This window comes from Cetorhinus maximus, chromosome 2 (assembly GCF_964194155.1).
Source record: "Cetorhinus maximus chromosome 2, sCetMax3.hap1.1, whole genome shotgun sequence".
NCBI classification, from domain to species: Eukaryota; Metazoa; Chordata; class Chondrichthyes; order Lamniformes; family Cetorhinidae; genus Cetorhinus; species Cetorhinus maximus.
The window spans coordinates 40871513-40893296 of record NC_135880.1 but is presented as its reverse complement, the minus strand read 5'-3'; the positions used below and the strand labels follow the sequence as shown (position 1 = coordinate 40893296).

At 40.6% G+C, this 21784-nt stretch overlaps 1 protein-coding gene across 2 annotated transcripts in view; it reads left to right on the top strand.

Annotated features, from left to right (window-relative positions):
* Positions 1–21784, top strand: part of polk (polymerase (DNA directed) kappa) — a 110543-nt gene that overhangs the window by 25710 nt on the left and 63049 nt on the right. For both annotated transcript variants that reach the window (XM_078563629.1, XM_078563639.1), the window contains exons 4-5: positions 10496–10648; positions 19911–20042. In XM_078563629.1, the coding sequence (XP_078419755.1) occupies positions 10496–10648; positions 19911–20042 (285 nt within the window). The remainder of the gene's footprint in view (positions 1–10495; positions 10649–19910; positions 20043–21784) is intronic.

The following is a 21784-nucleotide window of genomic DNA, read 5'->3' as shown; positions in this document are numbered from 1 at the left end:
GAAATGGTGCCAAACCTCTATTCTCTGTCTTTTCTCCCTTGTGCTCCCTCCAAGCTCATCTTGTCCATGGGATGCACCTCCTTTCTTGACTCTATTCCCACCAAACTATTGACCACCCACTTCTCTTCCTGGCTTTCATGTTAGCTTATATTTTTAATGATTCCCTCTCCTCAGGTACTGTCCACCTTCCCTTCAAAACTACATCATCCCTTCCTCAATAAACTGGCTGTTGATCTCTCCAAAAGGGCAAACTACTGACCCATCTCTAACCCCCTTTTCCTCTCCAAAGTCTGTGGAGGATTTGTCTCATTTAGGTAACATGATCTTCGATTTATACAAAACATGTTGGGTTGTATGCTTGTATCTATGGTTCAAAAAGGTGCAGCATTCTGAGTATTATTTGTTAATACAAGACACATCTTATTAATCAAGCCTGCTTGCAACCTGTTCCCCCTTTTATGAACTTTGATTTTTTTTTCTTGCCCTGATTCCTACTCTCCACCACTTGCATAGAATAAATTAGAAGCTGTGCTGAATATAATGGCCCTTACTGCTCCATGTTACTATTGTTTGGAATATCAATATCCAATACTCTGTTGTCTGCTAGTTAACATTTTCAACGTAAGTTCCAAATTATCGTAATGCTCAGTGCTGGATTTCTTTAGTGGACTATGTTTTGATGTGCTGTACTTCTCTGAAATATATTTAATTTATTTTTCAGAGTTATTTTGTACAGGATTAAAATAAATTGTAGTCCTTAATCATGTTTCCAATGATAGATCATTCAATCATTTTTATAGTGAATTCCCTTTGTTAAGTGAAGTGAGGGCTTTGATTAGTCATCGCCTCGTGGTATGAACCAGATCATGGGTTTCACAGTGAAGAATTTTCCATGGTCATAAGACCAGGAGCATCCAAAGGGCGTAATGTTAGGAAATCATTCACATGGTAACGGTTAGTCCTTTTATCTTAATTACAGTCATAGTGTCTGGATTCTTGTTGTATAAGTTCAGGGCAGTATATGGGTTTAATTCTTTTTCAAACTTGATCGTGTTTGAAAATATTACAGAAAATACTGGAAATACTCTGCAGGTCAGGCAGCAACTGTGGAGAGACAGAGTTAACTCCTCAAGTCCATGACCTATCATCAGAACTCTGATGTATCTCATGCGCTTGCTTGGGAAGGTGCCAGCTGAAGGAGGGCAGGTGCACAAGAGGAGTAGACCCAAATGTCACTAAGGGAATGGTGCTGACTGACAGTGAAAGAGATGGGGATGAGAAGGTGTAATTGGTGTTGGGACCATATTGCTGCTGCCAGAAATGGCAGAGAATAATCAATCAAACATGCAAACAAGTAGGGGGGAAATTGAGGATGTAAGACCTATCAAGGTTCTGCTATGGAGTTGAAGGGTGAGAAGAAAGTATGGGAAAATGGCCTTACATGGTCAAGGGACAGTTTATCATAGTGGAAGAGGAAATCTTGGCTGAGAAACTTGGAGGGCATTCAGAAGCTCTGATGAAGGTGGCAGGTTCTGAGCAGATGTGATGACAGAGTAACTCGAAAAAAGGAATGGAGTCGTTACAGGAAGCAGAGTAGGAAGAAGTATGGTGGATGGGATTGTAGTCAATATCAGGCTTGGTAACATGCAAATGGACTTCGGAGGAAAAGTTCTGCAAACTATTGTGCTAATTTGATTAATTTGATTCAACTATGGCTAGCACCCGTTGGTTAACAATATCACAGTTTGCACAGAATTATCAGAGGTGTCACCCTGACAGTGTGCTCTTATTTGCGAATTCTATCTTGTACCCCTGTACTGCTGCTTCTGGCAAAGTGTTTTTCTGGAATTTTGTGGACCACGTGAACCTCTCCCTTTTAAGAGTTACAGCATGCAAACAAGTTCGAGTTTAGCATTGTCAGCAAAGTTATCTGAAGTGCTGCTATAACTTTTGTTGTTTTTGCACCTGAGAGGGGTATGTAAGTTTATAGTTCTGTTGAAAAATAAATGCAAGCTTCTGTATTTTCTGTTGCTGCTGCTTAACTGCCAAGAAACAATCCATTGTTGGTGGTAACAAACAGCCATCAATGGTACTCTTTTATCACACCAATAGGTATATAAATGATGGTGAAAAATTATACTCCAAAAGCTAATGCTAATCCTGACTCCAAGGAATGACAGAGACAAGTCAAGTACAGTGGAAAATTTACATGGCTAGAAAATTGAGGGTGATGTGAATTAAGGAAGTGTTGTGTTGCAATAAAAGTAGAGAATTTTATCCCTTGAGCCTGGACTGTGCATAGATTCACAATTTGGATAGTCATTATTGCTGAAAAAAGACATTTTGTCAAAACTTTCTGTCTTGCATTCACCAGGACAATTGCAAGAATACCAATGTCAGGGGAAGCAACAACTTTATACTGTGTGAGAAGAGAGTGCTGATTGGTTGGCAAGTGGATTCTGATTGGTAGAGGCATTACCATGGAGAATGCACCAGTTAATGATGACTGACAGTTTACTGCCAAGCACTGTTTAAAATTTAAACCAGGCAGCTTGACTCTTGATTGGTCAAGGCATTGCCCTGAGGAAAGAACGAGCAAATGGTTATCACTTATTTTGTTTAGCTGAAACAGGCTCAATGTGTGTACATGTTCTTTCTGTCTGCAAAGAACAGGACCCAGTGTAATATATATATATATATATATATATATATAGCTTCCAGTACACATAAATACCCCATACTGCAAGCCTGACTGACAATTTTAAATTGGTTGTCAGAATAATTTTTAGCATACTGAGGATTATTTAGCAAATGTTGTCCAATTGCAGAATCACATCTAATGTTGGGCACCGTGTTTTGAGTTTTGCAAGCATGGGTTGGCTGGGTATGGTCTGTACCTTGCCCGTTGCAAACAGCGGAAGGGACATGCTATTTGGTACAATCTGTCAGTCTTTGGAACATACAGTCTACATACCTAGCATCACACTGGCACTGAAATTCATATACCACATTACTCATTTGTGTGATAGGCAGAACATCTTGCTGGCTTGGCAAATACCACTCGTGCTGCTACTGCATAGTAGCAACGTGAAACAGCTAGCTTCACCTGTTGCTCAATTTTTTGAGATACTTTGTCCTTCCAGGGTAACTTGAGGTAGACTGGGCATTTGTCAGGACTCTTATGTGACTTGATGTCGAATTCTGTTTGATAACTCGCCTGTGAAATATTTTGGGATGTTTTACTCAGTTAAAGGCACTATATAAATTCAAGTTGTTACATTTAGTAAAAATCCATTTAAACGCAGCAACTTGAATTTATATAGTGCCTTTAACAGAGTAAAACATCCCAAAACACTTTACAGGAGAATTATCAAACAGAATTCAACATTGAGCCACATAAGAAAATTTGCTCATGTCCCCTCCCACATCCTACCCCCCACATAGTCTTCTATGTCGTTTATATAAATGACGAATAAAAGGGGACCGAGCACAGATCCCTGTGGTACGCCACTGGACGCAGGCTTCCAGTCACTAAAGCATTCTTCTGTCATCGCCCTCTGTCTCCTGCAACTAAGCCAATTTTGAATCCATCTTATCAAATTAACCTGTATCCCATGTGCATTTGCCTTCTTTATAAGTCTCTCATGTGGGACCTTGTCAAAGGCTTTGCTGAAATCCATATAAACTACATCAACTGCACTACCCTCATCTACACACCTGGTCACCACCTCAAAAAATTCAATCAAATTTGTTAGGCATGACCTCCCTCTGACAAAGCTATGCTGACTTATCCCTGATCAAACCTTGCCTCTCCAAGTGGAGCTAGATTCTCTCCTTCAGAATTTTCTCCAATAGTTTCCCTACCACTGACACGAGACTCACTGGCCTGTAGTTCCCTGGCTTATCTCTACAACCCTTCTTAAAAAGCGGAACCTCATTAGCTGTTCTTCAGTCCTCTGGCACCTCCCCCGTGGCCAGAGAGGAATTAAAAATTTGGGTCAGACCCCCTGCGATCTCCTCCGTTGCCTCCCTCAGCAGTCTGGGACACAAATCATCCGGACCTGGTGATTGTCCACTTTTAAGCCTGCCAATATCTAGTCACTCCCTATATCAATTTGCACAAGAACCTCGCAGTCTCTCTCCCCAGTTCCATACCTTCATCCTCATTCTCTTGGTTGAAGACGGATGTGAAGTATTCGTTCAACACTCTACTGATGTCCTCTGGCTCCACCCATAGATTGCCCCTACTCTTTCCCTGGTTATCCTCTTCCCATTGATATATTTATAGAATATCTTGGGATTTTCCCTACTTTTACCATCCAGAGCTTTCTCATATCCCCTCTTTGCTCTCCTAATTACTTTAAGCTCCACCCTGCACTTTCTGTACTTCACTAATGCCTCCGCTGATTTACTCCCCTTGTACCCGTTAAAAGCCTCTCTTTTCCTTCTCATCGTATCCTGAATATCTCTGGTCATCCATGGTTCTCTGGGCTTGTTACTCCTCCCTATCACCCTAGAGGGAATATGTTGAGCCTGTACCCTTCCCTTTTCCTTTTTGAACGCCGCCCACTGCTCTTCTGTAGATATCCCCACAAGGAGCTGTTCCTAGTCTACCTTGGCCAGATCCCGCTTTATTTTACTAAAATCCGCTCAAAACATTTTTTTGCAACTTGTTTATTTCTTTGTCCATAACAAGCTTAAATTGCACCATGTTGTGGTCGCTATCACTAAAATGCTCCCCCACCACCACCTCGACCACCTGTCCGGCTTCGTTCCTCAGAATTAGGTCCAGTGCTGCGCCGTCCCTTGTTGGACCCTCTACATATTGACCTGTAAAGTTCGCCTGTACACATTTCAAAAAATCCACTCCCTTAACACTGTCTATCCCAATTAATGTTGGGAAAGTTGAAATCACCTGATATTGTTTTTATGCACCTCCGCGAATTGTGCACATATTTGCTCCTCAATTTCCCGCTGACTATCTGGGGGTCTATAATAAACACCTAACAATGTGTCTACCCTTATTTTCTTTCTTATTTTCTACCCACAAAGCTTCATTCGATGCCCCCTCCAAGATATCATCTCTCCTTACTGCAGTAATTGACTCCTTAACTAATAATGCAATGCCTCCTCCTCTTTTACCCCCACCCCTGTCTCGCCTGAAGATCCTATATCCTGGAATGTTGAGCTGCCAATCCTCCCCCTCCCTCAACCACATCTCTCTGCTGGTTACTATATCACAATTCCACATGTCAGTCCTCACCCTTAATTCATCTGTTTTACCTGTAATACTCCTGCGATTAACGTAGAGGCCATCCAGCCTTGCCTTACTCCCTTGAAGCTTAACGCAGCTGTACTCCCTCTAACTTGATTGTTTTACTGTATTATGATGTGTCCCTATTCTGCTAACATTGTGTCCCCTCCCCCTGCCAAATTAGTTTAAACTCCTCCCAACAGCACTAGCAAACCCGCCCGCAAGGATGTTAGCCCTGCTCTGGTTCAGATGTTGACCATCCCGCTTGTACAAGTCCCACCTTCCCCAGAAACGGTCCCAGTGATCCAGGAATCAAAAACCCTCCCTCCTGCATCAACTCTTCAGCCACTTATTGATCTGCACTATTCTCCTACTTCTGTGCTCACTAGCATGTGGCACTGGGAGTAATACAGAGATTACAACCCGAGAGCCCTGCTTTTCAGTCTACTGCCTAACTCCCTGAATTCTTGGTGCAAGACCTCATCTCTCTTTCTACCTATGTCATTGGTATCAACATGTACCATGACCTCTGCCTTATCACCCTCCCCCTTCAGGATGCCTTGCAGCCGTTTAGTGACATCCCGGACCCTGGCACCAGGGAGGCGACACCATCCTGGAGTCACGTTGACAGCCACAGTAGCGCCTATCTGTTCCCCTGACTATAGAATCCTCTATTACTATTGCTCTTCCTCTCTTCTTCCCCTTCTGTACAGACAGGCTGCTTGTGGTGTCAGAAGTTTGGCTCTGTCTGCACTTCCTGGAGGAACCAGCACCCTCATCAGCCTCCAAAATGGAATACCGATTTGCAAGCAGGACCCCAGGGGACTCCTGAACTACCTGCCTGTTTCTCTTGGACTGCCTGGTGGTCACCCATTCCCTTCCTTCCTCAAGTCCCTTCAGTTGTGGTGTGACCACCTCTCTAAACATGCTAGCCATGATGCTCTCAGACTCGCGGACGCTCCACAGTGACCCCAGCCGCTTTTCCAGCTCTGAAACCTGAGCTTCCAGGAGCTGCAGCTGGACACACTTCCTGCACCGATGCTGGTCCCGGGCACTGGAAATGTTCCCGGCTTCCCACATGGAGCACGAGGAGCACACTACGGCTTTGAGCTCTCCTGTCATGACTTATCCCTTTAAATTAAACCTTTTAAATCAATTACTCTAGGACCCTTCTTTCCTGATCATCATTACTACAGAATATACAAACTATAAACCACAAAAAAGACATTAAACTATAAATGATAAAAGTAGTAAATACTTACCTGACCTTAACCACTACTTACCAGTCATTTCTCTCCCTTGTAGCCTCTACTGCTGCAGCAGGGCAAGACCATTCTCTGAAGAATTAAGAAGTTGGATAGCAAATGAAAAAAGCAAAAGTACCTCTTCCCTTTGCACCTAATTCCCACTGTGCACCAAATTTACAATACCCACACTCGCTCTGGCTGTGTCTCACTCACAATGAAGTCTCTCGCCTGCTCATGTGCAAGCACACTGATTACGTGCTTCTAATAGTCCCTTTCTTAAATAGTGCTGAGTTGAGCTGAGATGACTCACACTAGTTAAGCTTCAAATAGTAATCAACACCTAATCAGGCTTCAGGTGATTGACAGTTAACTGTCACACAGTCAGCGGAGTCAGCTACCTTACCAACCTTTTAACTAGACTACTGAACTTATAAATATTAAAGAGAAAGACTTACCAGTTCAGTTCCCACTGTGCCAATATCCACACTCCCTTTGGCTGTGTCTCACTCAGGATGAGGTCTCTGCCTTGCTTGTGTGCAAGCACACTGAACTTCACAGTCAACTACATGGTCAATTTTTGTGTCATTAGCAAATTTCCCAATCATGCCTCCCAGATTTAAGTCCAAATCATTAATATATCTAACAAACAGCAAGGGACCCAACACTGAGCCCTGTGGAATGCCACTGGAAACTGCTTTCCATTCGCAAAAACACCCATCGACCACTACCCTTTGTTTTCTGCTGCTGAGCCAATTTTGAACCCAAAGCGCCACATTTCCCTGTATCCCATGGGCTTTTACTTTTCTGACCAGCCTGCCATGTGAGACCTTGTCAAGTGCCTTAATAAAATCCATGTAGACATCATCCACTGCACTACCCTCATCAATCCTCCTAGTCACTTCCTCAAAAAATTTAATCAAATTAGTAAGACACGTCCTTCCCCTAACAAAACCATGCTGACTATCCCTGATTTCTCTGTTCCTTCCTAACTGACAGTTTATCCTGCTTCTCAGAATTGATTCTAATAATTTTCCCACCACCAAAGTCAGACTGACCGACCTATAATTATGTGGCCTATCCCTCGCACCCTTTTTAAATAATGGTACAATGTTCATGGACCTTCAATCCTCTGATACCTTGCTTGTATCTAGTGAAGATTGGAAAAGGATCCTCCAAGCATCCGCTATTTCCTCCCTGGCTTCCTTCAACAGCCTGGGATACAATCCATCCGGCCCTGGTGATTTATCCACCTTCAAAGATGACATTCCCTCCTGTACTTTCTCTCAAATTATGCTTATTGTATCTAATATTTCACAATCCTCTTTAACTAGAATGTCTACATCACGCTCTCCTTTGTGAAGGCAGAGACAAAGTACTCATTAAGAACCCTGCCCATATCACCTGCATCCATGCATAAGTTATCTTGTACATCTCTAATAGGCCCTACCCTTTCCTTGGTTATCCTCTTGCTCTTAATGTATTGATAAAAATGATCTTTGGATTTTCCTTGATTTTACCTGCCAGTATTTTTTTATATCCTCTCTTTAATTTCCTAATTTCCTTTTTTTCTTCACCCCTGTACTTTCTATACTCCTCTAGGCTTTCTAGAGAATTAAGTTTTTTGTGACTGTCATAAGCTTTCTTTTCTGCCTTATTTTACCCTGTACTCTTCTGGACAACCAGGGGGCTCTAGATTTGGCAGTAACACCCTTTCTCTTTGTGGGAACATGTCTACACTGTGCCCAAAGAATCTCGCCTTTGAATGCCTCCCACTGATTTTCCTTCAAGTAGCTGTATACAGTCCACTTTCACTAGATCACTTCTCAGCTCCATAAAATTTGTCTTCCCCCAATTTAGAACTTTTAACCCTATTTTATTTTTATTTTGATACTAAATCTAACTTACTATGGTCACTATCTCCAAAATGGTCACCCACTGCTACTTCATCCATTTGACCCGCTTCATTTCCTAAGACTAAATCTAGAATTGCATCCCTTTTCGTTGGGCTTATTACATTCTGGCTAAAAAAGTTCTCTTGAATGCAGTCGAAGAACTTTGTGCCCTCTGTGCCTTTTAAACTGTTTGTATCCGAGTTGATAGTAAAGTAGTTGAAGTCCCCAGCTTTTATTGCCCTATTGTTTTTGCACTCAGAAATGTACCTTCATATTTGCTCTTCTATCTCCCTCTCACTATTTGGGGGTCCATTGTGCACTTCTAGCAGTGTGGTTGCCCCTTTTTTATTTCTGGGCTGAACCCATACGGCCTCATTTGATGATTCATTTAGTACATCATCCCTCTTCACAGCTGTAATTGCTTCCTGAGCCAATAATGCTACATCCCCAACTTTTTTATCCCCACCCCCTCTATCCTGCCTGAAAACTCTACATCCAGGGATGTTGAGCTAGAATTTTTGCCCCTTTTTAAGCCAAGTTTCCATTTTAGCAATGCTATGATGTTGCCATGTGTCTATCTGTGCCCTCAGCTCATCAACTTTATTTGCTATACTACTTGTATTTACATATATACTTTTTAACATTGCCAAAATCCTGTGCTCTACACTTTTTTAACCTTTGCTTCTTCTGTCTTTCTCAGTCACTCACTAATTTTCTGTCTCCCATTCCCTGCTTTGAATTTGTCCTATCTGAATCTGCCCTCAGGTTCCCTCCCCCTGCCAATCTAGTTTAAACTCTCCCCAACAGCATGAGCAAATCTCCCTGCTCGGATGTAGACCATCCCGCTTCTACAAATCCCACCTTCCCCAGAACCAGCCCCAAAGCCTCAGAAAATTGATTGGCCCTCCCTCCTATTTCAGCTTTCCGACCACATGTTCAATCGCTCAATTCTCCTATTTCTATGCTCACTAGCACATGGGACTGGGAGTAATCCTGAGATTACTACTTTAAAGGTCCCGCTTTTCAATCTCCTCCCTAACTCCCTAAAATCTGCTTTCAGGACCTCATCTCCTTTCCTGCTTAAGTCATTGGTACCAATCTAGGCCATGACCTCTAGCTGTTCACCCTTCCCCAGAAGAATGTCCTGCGGCCGCTCCGTGACATTCTTGACTTTGGCACCAGTGAGGCAACATATCATCTTCGAGTCAGGTCTATGGCCACAGAAATGCCTGTCTGTTCCCCATACCAATGAATCCCCTATCACTACTGCTCTTCTTTTCTTCTCCCTCCCCACAAACATGACTCTGACTGCACTCTTCTGAGGAACCAACACCCTTAGCAGTATCCAAAATGGAAAGCCAATTAGCGAGCAGAATCCCAGGGGACTCCTGCACTACCTAACTGGTTCTCATGGACTGCCTGGCGGTCACCCATTCCCTTTCTGCCTCCATGCACCTAAGCTGCAGCGTGAGCACCTCTCTGAATGTGCTATCAGTCTCGCGGATGTGGCACAGTGACTCCAGCTGCCGCTTGAGCTCCAAAACCCGGAACTCAAGTTCAATAAATGTTTGATTCTTTGTGTTATAAGCTCATCAGACTCCTGTGAATTTGTTCAGTAACTAACCTTCACTGTTTCTAAAACAAAAAGTTAGGATCTATCCCAGTATCCAGGTTTCACGCTGGGATTTGACTTGTCCATTATTAACAAATCCTTGATTCCTTTCATTAGCAACAGTTGGAATGCTTTCCTTGCTGGGTTTTTGTGCATTAAAGGAATATATGTTTGTTATAAACTGTGTGTTAGTTCTTTAAATGTTAGCCATTGCTTGTCTACCGTCGTACCTGTTGACGTTGTTTCCCAATCTACCATAGCCAATTTGCTTCTCATACCTTCATAATTTCCTTTGTTTAGATTTAAAACCCTAGTCTCTGATTGAACTACATCATATTCAAACTTAATGTAAAGTTCAAGGAGGAAGTGTCCTTATTGTAATTTTTGCAAACAGGTTTGATCACAGATAAAAGAAAAACGATGCACATGAAATGAAATTCTGTCTAATCTGTTTATAGTGAATGGTTTGATCTTGTTATTGATCATTTAGGTGGAGAGACTTGTAATTGAACTGGAGGAGAGCCGTGACCTTAGTCGTACAATTGTACACATTGATATGGATGCTTTTTATGCTGCTGTGGAAGTGAAAGATGCTCCAGAGCTGAAAGATAAACCAATGGCTGTTGGATCAATGAGTATGCTGGTATGGATTATTATTACATTTTGGCGAATGAAGTATAAAACTCCCAGGTTCTCTTGGAGTTTTTGTCGTGTTAAGAATCATACTGTCTTGCAGTATCCACAATTTTTTGGATTTTAACTGCACAACTATTTTGTTTGCAAAATATAATTTTTCATCGTCTGTTGGAAGATGTATATGATGTGTGGACAAACTGTAATAGTTAACTTTTTTTTAAATGTTTGCCAATGGAGCTCAAAAATATCACAGCTTATTTCTTTGTGAAAAATATTGGATGTATCTGTAACTCGTAGTGAACTTATCACTCAGATAAAATTGGAACAGTTGTATTTGGAGTAATTGTATTGAATTGACAAAGTAGTTTTTGTGCCATTCTCGAAAACAAAATCCAATTACAGTACATTCTGTAGTTTCGAGGAATGACATTTACGAGAACCAACAACGTGTTCCCGAGCAACAAAATAGAATTTTGTTTTAAATGCGATGGATGTGTTTCTGTAATTTTTTCCCATTGAAGAAGGAAATATTGTGACAAATTTGATTAATACACAGTTACATCTTGAGCACGTTAGTGAAGAGAATTCCATAACACAATTATGTTAGCATTAAAGCATTGTTCATTAACAAAATATTCCTGTACTAGAATTTAAATTACTGTTTTTTGTGCTTCGGCAACTTGAGATTTTACGGAGAACATACGAGAGAGAATAGGTCAAGGTCATAGTTGGACAGTGAAGAATTTTAATCGTACTTTGTTTAAACAGGAGTTTTTTATTATGCCATTGAGTATAAATTATAGGTGTTATAATGTTCAAATAAATATAACAAACAGAATCCCAAATACTGAATGCATGGCAACTGGAAATGTGTAACCAAAAAAGGAGCCAAACAAATACCCTCTTCCTGCTAATAGATGGAAGAAAAACTTAGAATTTTATACTATCTTTCACAACTTCAGGACATTTCAAAATGCGTCACAACCAGTGAAGTGCTTCTGAAGTGTAGTTGTTGTAATGTAGGAAACACAGTAGTGAATTTGTGCACAGCAAGGTCCCACAAGTAGCATTGTGATAATGACCAGAATATCTGTTTATTCGATGTTGTTTGAGGGATAAATATTGGCCAGGACACCAGGGAGAACTCAACTGTTCTTCTTCAAATAATACCATGGGATCCATTATGCCCACCTGAGTTGGCAGATGGGACATACGTTTTAAGTCTCATCTAGAAGACAGCATCTCCAACACTGCAGCACTAGATTTTGTGCTTGGATCTCTGGAGTCGAAGCCACAGCCTTCTGATTCAGGGAGCCCATCACATACCCTGTAGTTGCAAGTGTTATAAAATCATAAAATTATAGAAATTTGCAGCACATGAGATTGTTCTGAAAGAGTTATTCATTTAGTCTGATTCCCCTGCACTCATCATACCATTAAGTTTTTATTTTTCAAATATTTATCCACTTCCCTCTTTAAAGCTATCATGCTTTCTGCTGGTGTATACCAGGTCCTAATAATCCTTGGCTTAAAAATAAATTCTCTGAATATTTCCCTGTTTACTTTGATCACACAATGGGGTCTTGTATCAGACCAGATGACTGAATGTTTGATGACTAGAATAACCCTATTCATACATTATAGTTATTGCCTTTGTCATATTAGGCTTGAATCTCAAAAAAGGGCTGTGGTGGAAGAGAGAGGTTCTGCCACTGAGGCCATCACAATCTGTTGAGTTCCATCCTGCCATATTAGCAGGATACCATATAGCAATGTCCTGGAATGTAGCAAGTTTTGAGAACTTGACAGAACTTACTTCCTTTCCAGCAGCAGCTATGGGAACAGAAAATTTCAAAATGGAATGATTGTGAAATCTGCCAACCTAGCTGTGCAAATATTTTGTCAATTGAGGAAATCATGGCCACTCTGTGTAGCTGGAGAAACTGTGACCTTGTCCTTATTAATTATCACCAGTTATTTCACCTCGTGACAAAGGAAAGGTAACTCCTAACACCTAAAACCTTTTTCTGGTTATTCTAAATGTTAAGTCTGCACTGTGAATGGCATTGATAGAAGCCTAAAAGCAGCTTGGGAAAGAGAAGTAAGCAAAAAAAAAATCTTGGTCCAAGTTATATTGAACTCCAAGCAAAGAGCTGCGGTCTTGTCATTTAAGTGGCTGAGAAGGAACACTGTCACCTCTAATTCAGAAATTAATGGGTCTCAGAGTCCTGAGCACATAACCCAGGCTGCTGCTTCAGTGCAATACTGAGGGAATGCTGTCTTACTAATTGAATATTAAACTGAGGCTCCATCTGCCTGCTCAGATAAACATAAAAAAAAATTCCTATGGCATTCAGCAGATAACATCTAAAGCAAACAGGGTTCTTGGACTGCTGAGGAGGAATCTTTGGAATTGCAGCAAAAATATCAGAGTTACAGTTTACCAAACATTTGTTCGTCCAATCCTGGAGTAGTGTATGGGATCCTTATATGGTGAGAGATTATAAATAAGATTGAAGCAATCCAATTTTCTGCACAAATCAGTATGTGGAATACACCAGTGTCACATCCTTGATCAAAGAAATGGAATGGGAATCACTACAGCAAGGGAGGGAGAAAAATATACGGACCATGTTCTATAAAATATGGAATGGACTGGCAGGAATTGACAGAAACTAGTACTTGGTGCCCCACCCCCACTAGGGCCATCTGTACCTTGCTCGTCCTGCTTTCTATCCTTAATGCGACCATTAGCACATTTCTTAGCTAATATCACCACCGTCAACACCTCTTTGTCCTTTTGTCTATGACATCTTTTGGCAATCTCCACCTATCACTGGCCCTCTATCCAGTTCTACCTGTCCCACCCCCCCTTAAATCAGCTTATATTTCACCTCTTTTCTATTTTTCCTTAGTTCTGTTGAAGAGTCATACGGACTCAAAACGTTAACTGTATTCCTCTCCGCAGTTGCTGTCAGACCTGCTGAGTCTTTCCAGGTATTTTTGTTTTTGTTTTAGTACTTGGTGCCCTCTGGCAATGACAAAACACGAGGTAGCCATCCACAAACTACAAAGACCATTTGTTTCAAAGACAATCTTTCTTCCCAAGGATAATTCCACAATGGAACAAGTTGCCAAAGGAAATAACCACAGCCCCATTACTTGAAAATTTTCAAGACCCATCTTTAGATTATTTCCATTTAAATTTTTTCATCACCAGGACTACCATTTCAGCAGGTTATGCTTGGTCTAGCTGGTGCTACCCATATAAATGTTGGCAGAATATGGATATTAGACTGTGATGCCAACACAACTAAAGCAGAAGCAGAAGAAGAGTTTTTCTGGTCCTGGCCAACATGTATCCCTGAACCAAATACCATTAAAATAGAGTATGCAGTTAATTATTCTCCCTGCTGATTGTGAGATCTTGCAGTATGTAAAATTGACTGCTGTTTTTGTTGACATTATAACAATGACTATACTTAAAGTATTTAATGGGTTATGAAGTATTTTGATGTGTTCTGATGATATGGAAGACATGATAAAAATGTAACTTTCTTATAAGTCCACTGCAAACTATAAAGGTCCCAAGTCTGATCCCCAGTCTGTATTGAAATAGTTGATTTCAGCTGGCGACCGTACCAATGTTTAAGCATGCCTAGGTTAGAGAAGTAAAAATCAATACGAGCATACGAACAAGGTGTAGAAGTAGGCCATCCAGCCCCTCGAGCCTGCTCTGCCATTTAATAAGATCACGGCTGATCTGATAGTAACCTGAAATCTGCATCCCACCTGCCCCCGATAACCTATCACCCCCTTGCTTACCAAGAATCTATCCATCTCTGCCTCAAAAATATTCAAGGACTCTGCTTCACCTTTTCAGGAAGAAAGTTCCAAAGACTCATGACCCTCTGAGTGAAAGAGTTTTGTCTCATCTTTGTTTTAAATGAGCGACCCTTTGTTTTTAAACAGTGACCCCTAGTTCTAGATTCTCCTACAAGAGGAACATCCTCTCCGCATCCACCCTGTCAAGACCCATCAGGATCTTATATGTTTCAGTCAAGTTGCTTCTTACTCTTCTAAACTCCAGTGGATACAGGCCTAGCCTGTCCAACCTTTCCTCATAAGACAACCCACCCATCCCAGGTATTTGTCTGGTAAACCTTCTCTGAACTGCTCCAACGCATTTACATCCTTCCTTAAATAAGGTGACCAATATTTTACACAGTCCTCCAAATGTGGTTTCACTGGTGCCCTGTACAACTGAAGCATAACCTTCCTACTTTTGTGTTTGATTCCCCTCACAATAAATTATAACATGCTATTAGTTTTCTTAATTACTTGCTGTGCTTGCATACTAGCCTTTTGTGATTCATGCACTAGGACACCCAGATCCCTCTGCAACTGCTGTACAGTCTCTCCATTTAGATGATATGCTTCTCTTTTATTCTTAGTGCCAAAATGCACAATTTCATATTTTCCCACATTATACTCCATTTGCCAGATCTTTGCCCACTCTTTTAACCTATCTGTCTTTTTGTAACCTCCCTATGCCCTCTTCACAAATTACTTTCCTACCTATCTTTGTGTCATCAGCAAATTTGGCAAACATCCCTTCATCCAAGTCATTTATATAAATTGTAAACAGTTGAGGTTCCAGCTAAAATAACCACTAATCTCTGATCTCTGTGGCACAGCACTTGTTACATCTTGCCAACCTGACAAAGACCCATTTATGCCTGCTCTCTGCTTCCTGTTAGTCAGGTAAACTCATCTGGTTCACTAATATCCTTTTGGGAAGGAAATCTGCTGTCCTTACCTGGCCTGGCCTACATGTGACTCCAGACCCGCAGCAATGTGGTTGACTCTTAAATTGCCCTCTAAACAGGGCAATTAGGGATGGGCAATAAATGCTGGTCTAGTCAGCGACACCCACATCCTATCAATGAGTAAATAAATAAAAAAGGTCAATCTCCTATCCATGTCAATATGTTACTTCCTATACTATGAGCTTTCATTTTCCGCAGTAACCTTTGATGTGGCACTTTATCAAATGCCATCTGGAAGTCAAAGTACAGTACATCCACTGGTTCCCCTTTACAGCACATGACACTTCTTTAAATAACTCCAACTGAGTTCTTTGAGGAAGTAACACGATTTACCTTTCACAAAGCCAGGAGTTTAAAGGGAAGGAAATCTGCTGTCCTTACCTGGCCTGGCCTACATGTGACTCCAGACCCGCAGCAACGTGGTTGACTCTTTAAACTAGGAAAGTTTTATAAAAAAAAAAGGCAAGTTCAAGAGGGAAAAAAAGGAAAATAATCATAACCATAGTTGATGACTAGAGTGCTTTACAAACCAAAAATATGTCTAATCATATGATTTACATACATAGTTGGACTTATTTTTCAGTGTTGTGCTTTCAGTACCTACAGTATTTTGTAATCTTAAACTCTTCAATGAAGTGTTTACTGTTTATGAAATGTTTAGTCTATGAGTGGGCTTTCTGCTTTTGTTATCTTAAACTTTGTGAACATGATAAAGGGGTGGGCATGAAATGTTTAGTTGGAGATTTCTTCTTTGGTAGTTTGTCACACATTCAAAAAAAATCTTAATTCTAATATTTGTTTACGATTCTTTAAGAATAGTAGAAATTTAGTATCTATTTAGACTTTGTACTGATCAGTATGATAGCAAAAAACCTGACTGCTTTCGGAGTCTATAAAATGTTTAGTGACTTAACATTTGAACATTTAACTCCTTTAAATTATCTGTCCAGTATTTATTTATCCAGTACTGAAATGCATTAGCATCCAGTAAATAATGCCTAAAAGACAGGAGTCTAAAAATTACTGTTGGTATAAAGGAAGACTGTAATGGGGATGTAAAATCAAGAATGTAGTTTACTGTTTCCTGATCCCCATTTTGGTGACAATGGGGAAACTTTAATACATTACGAATCATAAATGCAATTATGCAATTTAATGCTGTGGTAATAGTAAAGAAAGACTTACATTTAAATAGCCCCTTTCATGCCCTCAGGGCATTCCAAAGCACTTTACAACCAATGAACTGCAGTCTGTTGTAATTCAAAAACACAGCATTGGTTTCCAAACGTGTGCCAGCACATCCAGCTCTACCTTGATCCTCCACTGACTCTAAATTGTTAGATTGATTGTCTGACATCCAGTACTAGATGAACAGAAATTTCCTCCAATTAAATATTGTGAAGCCAAAGCCATTGACTTCGGTCCACTGGTCATCTCTGTTCTCTAGCTACCGACACCATCCCTCTCCTTGACAACTGCCTGAGGCTGAACCAGTCTGTTCACAACTTTGGTGTTATGTTTAACCCCAAGATGAACATCTGACAGCATCCACATATTTCCACATCCATAACATCCTGTGACTCATTCCTTGCCTCAACTTATCTACTATTGAAGCCCTCATCCATGCCCTTGTTACTTCTAAACCTGACTATTGCAGTGCATTCGTGGCCAACCTCCCACTGTAAACTTGAGGCCATTCAAAACTCTGCTCTTGTGCCCTAATCAGTCCTGTTCACCCATCACTCCCTGTACATGCTGACCTACACTGGCTCCCAGTTAAGCAATGCCTCAATTTTAAAATTCTCATCCTTGTTTTCAAATCCCTCCATGGTCTTTTCCTTCCTTATCTCTGTAATGTCTTTGAGCCCCACAACCTCTAATTCTGGCTGCTGCAGGATTTTAATTGCTGCACCATTGGTGGCTGTGCCTTCAGCTGCCAAGGCCTTAAGGTCTATAATTCCCTTCTAAACTTCTCTTCCTCTCTACCTCACTCATCTCCTTTCAGACGTTCCTTAAAACCTAAAGAGAGGTGAAATATAAGCTGGTTTAAGGAGTGGAGGGGGGGTGGGGTGAGACGAGTAGAGCTGGATAGAGGGCCAGTGATAGGTGGAGATTGCCAAAAGATGTCATAGACAAAAGGACAAAGAGGTGTTGGCGGAGGTGATATTAGCTAAGAAATGTTCCAATAGGTGACATTAAGGGTAGAAAGCAGGACAAGCAAGGTACAGATAGCCCTTGTGGGGGTGGGGCGGAGGGAAGGGTATTTAAATGTATTTCCATCCATTGTTTTATCTCTACCTTTTAGCCTATTTCGATCCCTTCCCCCTACCCCACCCCCACTAGGGCTATCTGTACCTTGCTCGTCCTGCTTTCTACCCTGTCACCTATTAGCACATTTCTTAGCTAATATCACCACTGTCAACACCTCTTTGTCCTTTTGTCTATGACATCTTTTGGCAATCTCCACCTGTCACTGGCCCTCTATCCAGCTCTACTTGTCCCACCCCCCATTAAACCAGCTTATCTTTCACCTCTCTTCTATTTTTCCTTAGTTCTGTTGAAGAGTCATACGGACTCGAAATGTTAACTGTGTTCCTCTCCGCAGATGCTGTCAGACCTGCTGAGTTTTTCCAGGTATTTTTGTTTTTGTTTTGGATTTCCAGCATCCGCAGTTTTTTGCTTTTATCTTAGTATATAAATACAAGTTGTTTTGGCAGCTGCCCTGCCTCAATGCCAGAAGGTTATGGACTTGAGCTCCACTCCAGAGACTTGAACCCACAGTTTATCTGACACTTTGCTGAGGCACTGTACTGTACGTGCCCTTTCACATGAGATTTGATCAGATGAGATGAGGTTCCATCTATCAGGGCCCACGGCCCTATTCAAAGAAGAGCTGAGGAATTCTCAGAGTGCTGGCCAGTATTTACTATTCAACCAACACCAGCATCACTATCACACATGATCTGGTCATTTATTCCATTGCTTGCTATGCGTAAATTGGCTGCTGTGTCTCCTATGTCAATAATGATTACATTTCAGAAGTACTTCATTGACTGTAAAGTGTTTTGTGACCCGCTGTGGTCCTGAGAGGCATTATATAAATGCAAGCTGTTCCTTTCTTGAAAGCAGATGTTTCATTATAAGTTTTGCATCTGGTGTGTGTCTTTTGAACACATGAAGGGTGCAAAGTAAATGCTTTGCTAACCATGACCTAACTTTTTAATGAGACCCAGGGTGTGTAAAAACCTAAGCCCCTGAAACTGAGACTAGAGGCATGCAAAAGAACTAAGAAGAGACTGATGTTCATTAGTTAATATAATATTTAATCAAATAAAAAAAGACACTTAATCACGCAGTCAAGGGGTACGTTTAATCTCCAAGAATGGGTAGGCTTGAGTCAGGCCGAAAAAATTGAAAAGGTAGCCTGCTGTTAAATTCAGCAGGATGCCTGGGGAAACCCTTACTTCTAGCTTTTCCATCCAGAAATCTTACCCACACCCCACCCTGCTTTGTTCATGGCCCCCAGTTAATATAGAAGCCTCGCTGTAGAAAGTTTTAGCACACAAGAGAAACAAATCTTGTCCTTGGAAAATATTTTTTGAACAGTTTTGAGTGGTTATCTTGGTTTTTCACTCACTCATGTATAAACCGCTAAAAATAACATTTTTTTGTGTTTATTAAGTTATAAAGCTTTCTGTGAAAAATAATACAAAACCTACCCATCCATTCATCCAGTCCCCACGCTTGGGCTTGCTTTTCTGTTCTGAGCCCAAATCTTTAACCATTGAGCTGGCTTTGGGGTCACAATGTTTTCCCTGCCATCATGAAAAGAATGAAAGGAAATGGGCTTGCATTTATGTAGTACCTTCCACACACAGCACGTCCTAATGCACTTTACAACCAATAAAGTATTTTTGAAATGTAGGTCACTGTTGTACTATAGGGAAATGGGCAGCCAATTTGTGCTCAAGAAAGTCCCACAAACAGAAACGCAAGCATTGACCTGAGCATTCACTGCTGCATTTTCTCTCTTTGGCACTGCTCATATGAAGGGGATAGTATCCAGGCTTCCACAAATGTTCATTTGTGATGTTCTCCTGACCAGTGCGTATTTGTGATCTTTGTCCCTGGGCTACGTATGAACAAAGCCACAAGGGATCTGCTGATATTTTAAATATTTTTAACAAAGATATGGTTTTGGTCTTTCAGATACAGCTGTATTCACTAAACATATTTCAAATATGCTTGAAAGTGAACTGAATTCAACAGTTCTAAATGTTGTATAATTTAACGATTGCATGCTGATTATGGAAATATGAAATTTTTGTTTTATGAAGATTTTTATGATCATTCTCCATCAAGTTATTAATTCTTGTAGATAGTTTTTGTAGTTTTGCTGAGAGAGTTTTTTCCCTAATGCAATAACATTTATTATTTCAGTCAACATCAAATTATCATGCCCGGAAATATGGAGTACGTGCAGCTATGCCTGGGTTTATTGCTAAGAAGCTGTGTCCAAATTTGATTATCATTCCAGCAAATTTTGATAAGTATCGAGCAGTAAGCAAGGAGGTAAGGCTTATATTCTGATCACTATTCCATTATTTTATTCACTGCTTCTTTGTCCTCTGCTAAATTTGTTTTCTATTTCCTTTCAGTAATGCTCCTGTGATTGATTCCTTGCCTTATGCAATTTTCCAATCATTTACTTTCAATAATTTCACTTAGCACTCTTCTTATTATTCTCATGTGCTGTCGTTTCCCTCAGTTTCTTATATTCTTTGTGACTTTTCTCTCTTTGCTATTAATTCTTTATTACCTCTTAGTTAATGTCCCAAAGACCAAATCCGTTTTTCAACCAATTCTTAGTTCATTTCAGTGTAGCTTTCTAGGAATTCTAGGACCTTCTACTTGGTATATGTCATAATGCTATCCTGTTGAAAACTCCCCTCTTTAACCGGCCATCACCCACACCCTCTCAAGACTGCTTTCTAATGGCTTCCATTCTGTTAAAAGTAAGTGTATCACCTCAAGCTCCCGTTGATGGCATGTCAGATAAATGAAGTACCTCGTGTGGTATTAAGATAGCAGGAAGAAAATGTTGGCAAATTGAGGAGTGAGTATAAGGAGCTCTGTCACAAAATCATTATATATTTTCACCATCAAAGGAGCAAATTTCATCCACAAAGATGCTTTCTGTCCATTTCAATGAAATTCTCCAGTTCAAAGCAATGCCACCTTTTAACCAAGGTTAATTAAAACGAGAAGTCAATTTCAGATGAGGAGGGCTTAAGTTTTGTGACAAATTTTGCTTTTTGATAAAAATCAGGGTTGTATGAAATTGGAGTATGAATGAAAATAATTACAATACCAGATCTCTCTTTTCTTGACTGAGGAGCTAAAATGCTTCTCGAATTAATGCCAAATTTGTAATATTTGTGCATTATTGATTTAATTGTTTTCTTCCCTCCAGTGTAAGAAGGAAGTTAGTGTGACAGGTAATTTATGTATTTCTGTTTCTTAGACTATGGTAGCCACAAGTGATAAATTCTTCTTTTTTGAATAGTGTGATTTTTTTTTTTCTCTTCCCAGCGCCAAAGAACAACTATAGTCAAAAAGACTGATAACTGTGTTATCCTTGACCAGGGCCCCAAGCTTTTGGTACAATCCAGCTAGGGACCAATAACGTTTTGTTTAAAATGGACAAAATTTGAGATTCAAGACACTGGCTAAGAGAATAAAGCCACAAGATTTCAAGGGTTTTGAACAGACTACAAGAAACTTCACTACACAAAGTCAAAAAAGTAAAACTATTTGCAATATCTATCTTGTACTCTAATATTAAGAATTAACATGAGGTAAATATGATTTAACAGGCAAACTGTGATCGAGCACCCACACCACACATTAAATAGCTAATGCAACCAAGACAGGTCTCTCAGATTTCTCAGCAACCCACCTAGACATCAGTGAACACTGTGAATTATTCAATTCTGTTAAAACTCTGTCTTTCTCAGAAGAGACTTTAGACTTCTCACTTTCGAAGATCTAACTTCTGAATTCCCTCAAAAGCCACACTGACTCAGCCTACCTCAACAACTGCACACCGCCCAGGGTTTCAATCTCGTCTCCTGAGACTCCGACCCCCTAGATTTCTGAGTTTTCAATCCAGCCTCTACTTAGTGGTGCAATTTCAGCTCCAGCTCCTTAATTGCTGACTAGCTTAACTGGGCTGGCGCTGCCCCTAAATTTTACCAAGCTCCAATCTCCCCAGCTACACCAAACTGTAAATAGCTCCCAGGGTTCCTTGTGAG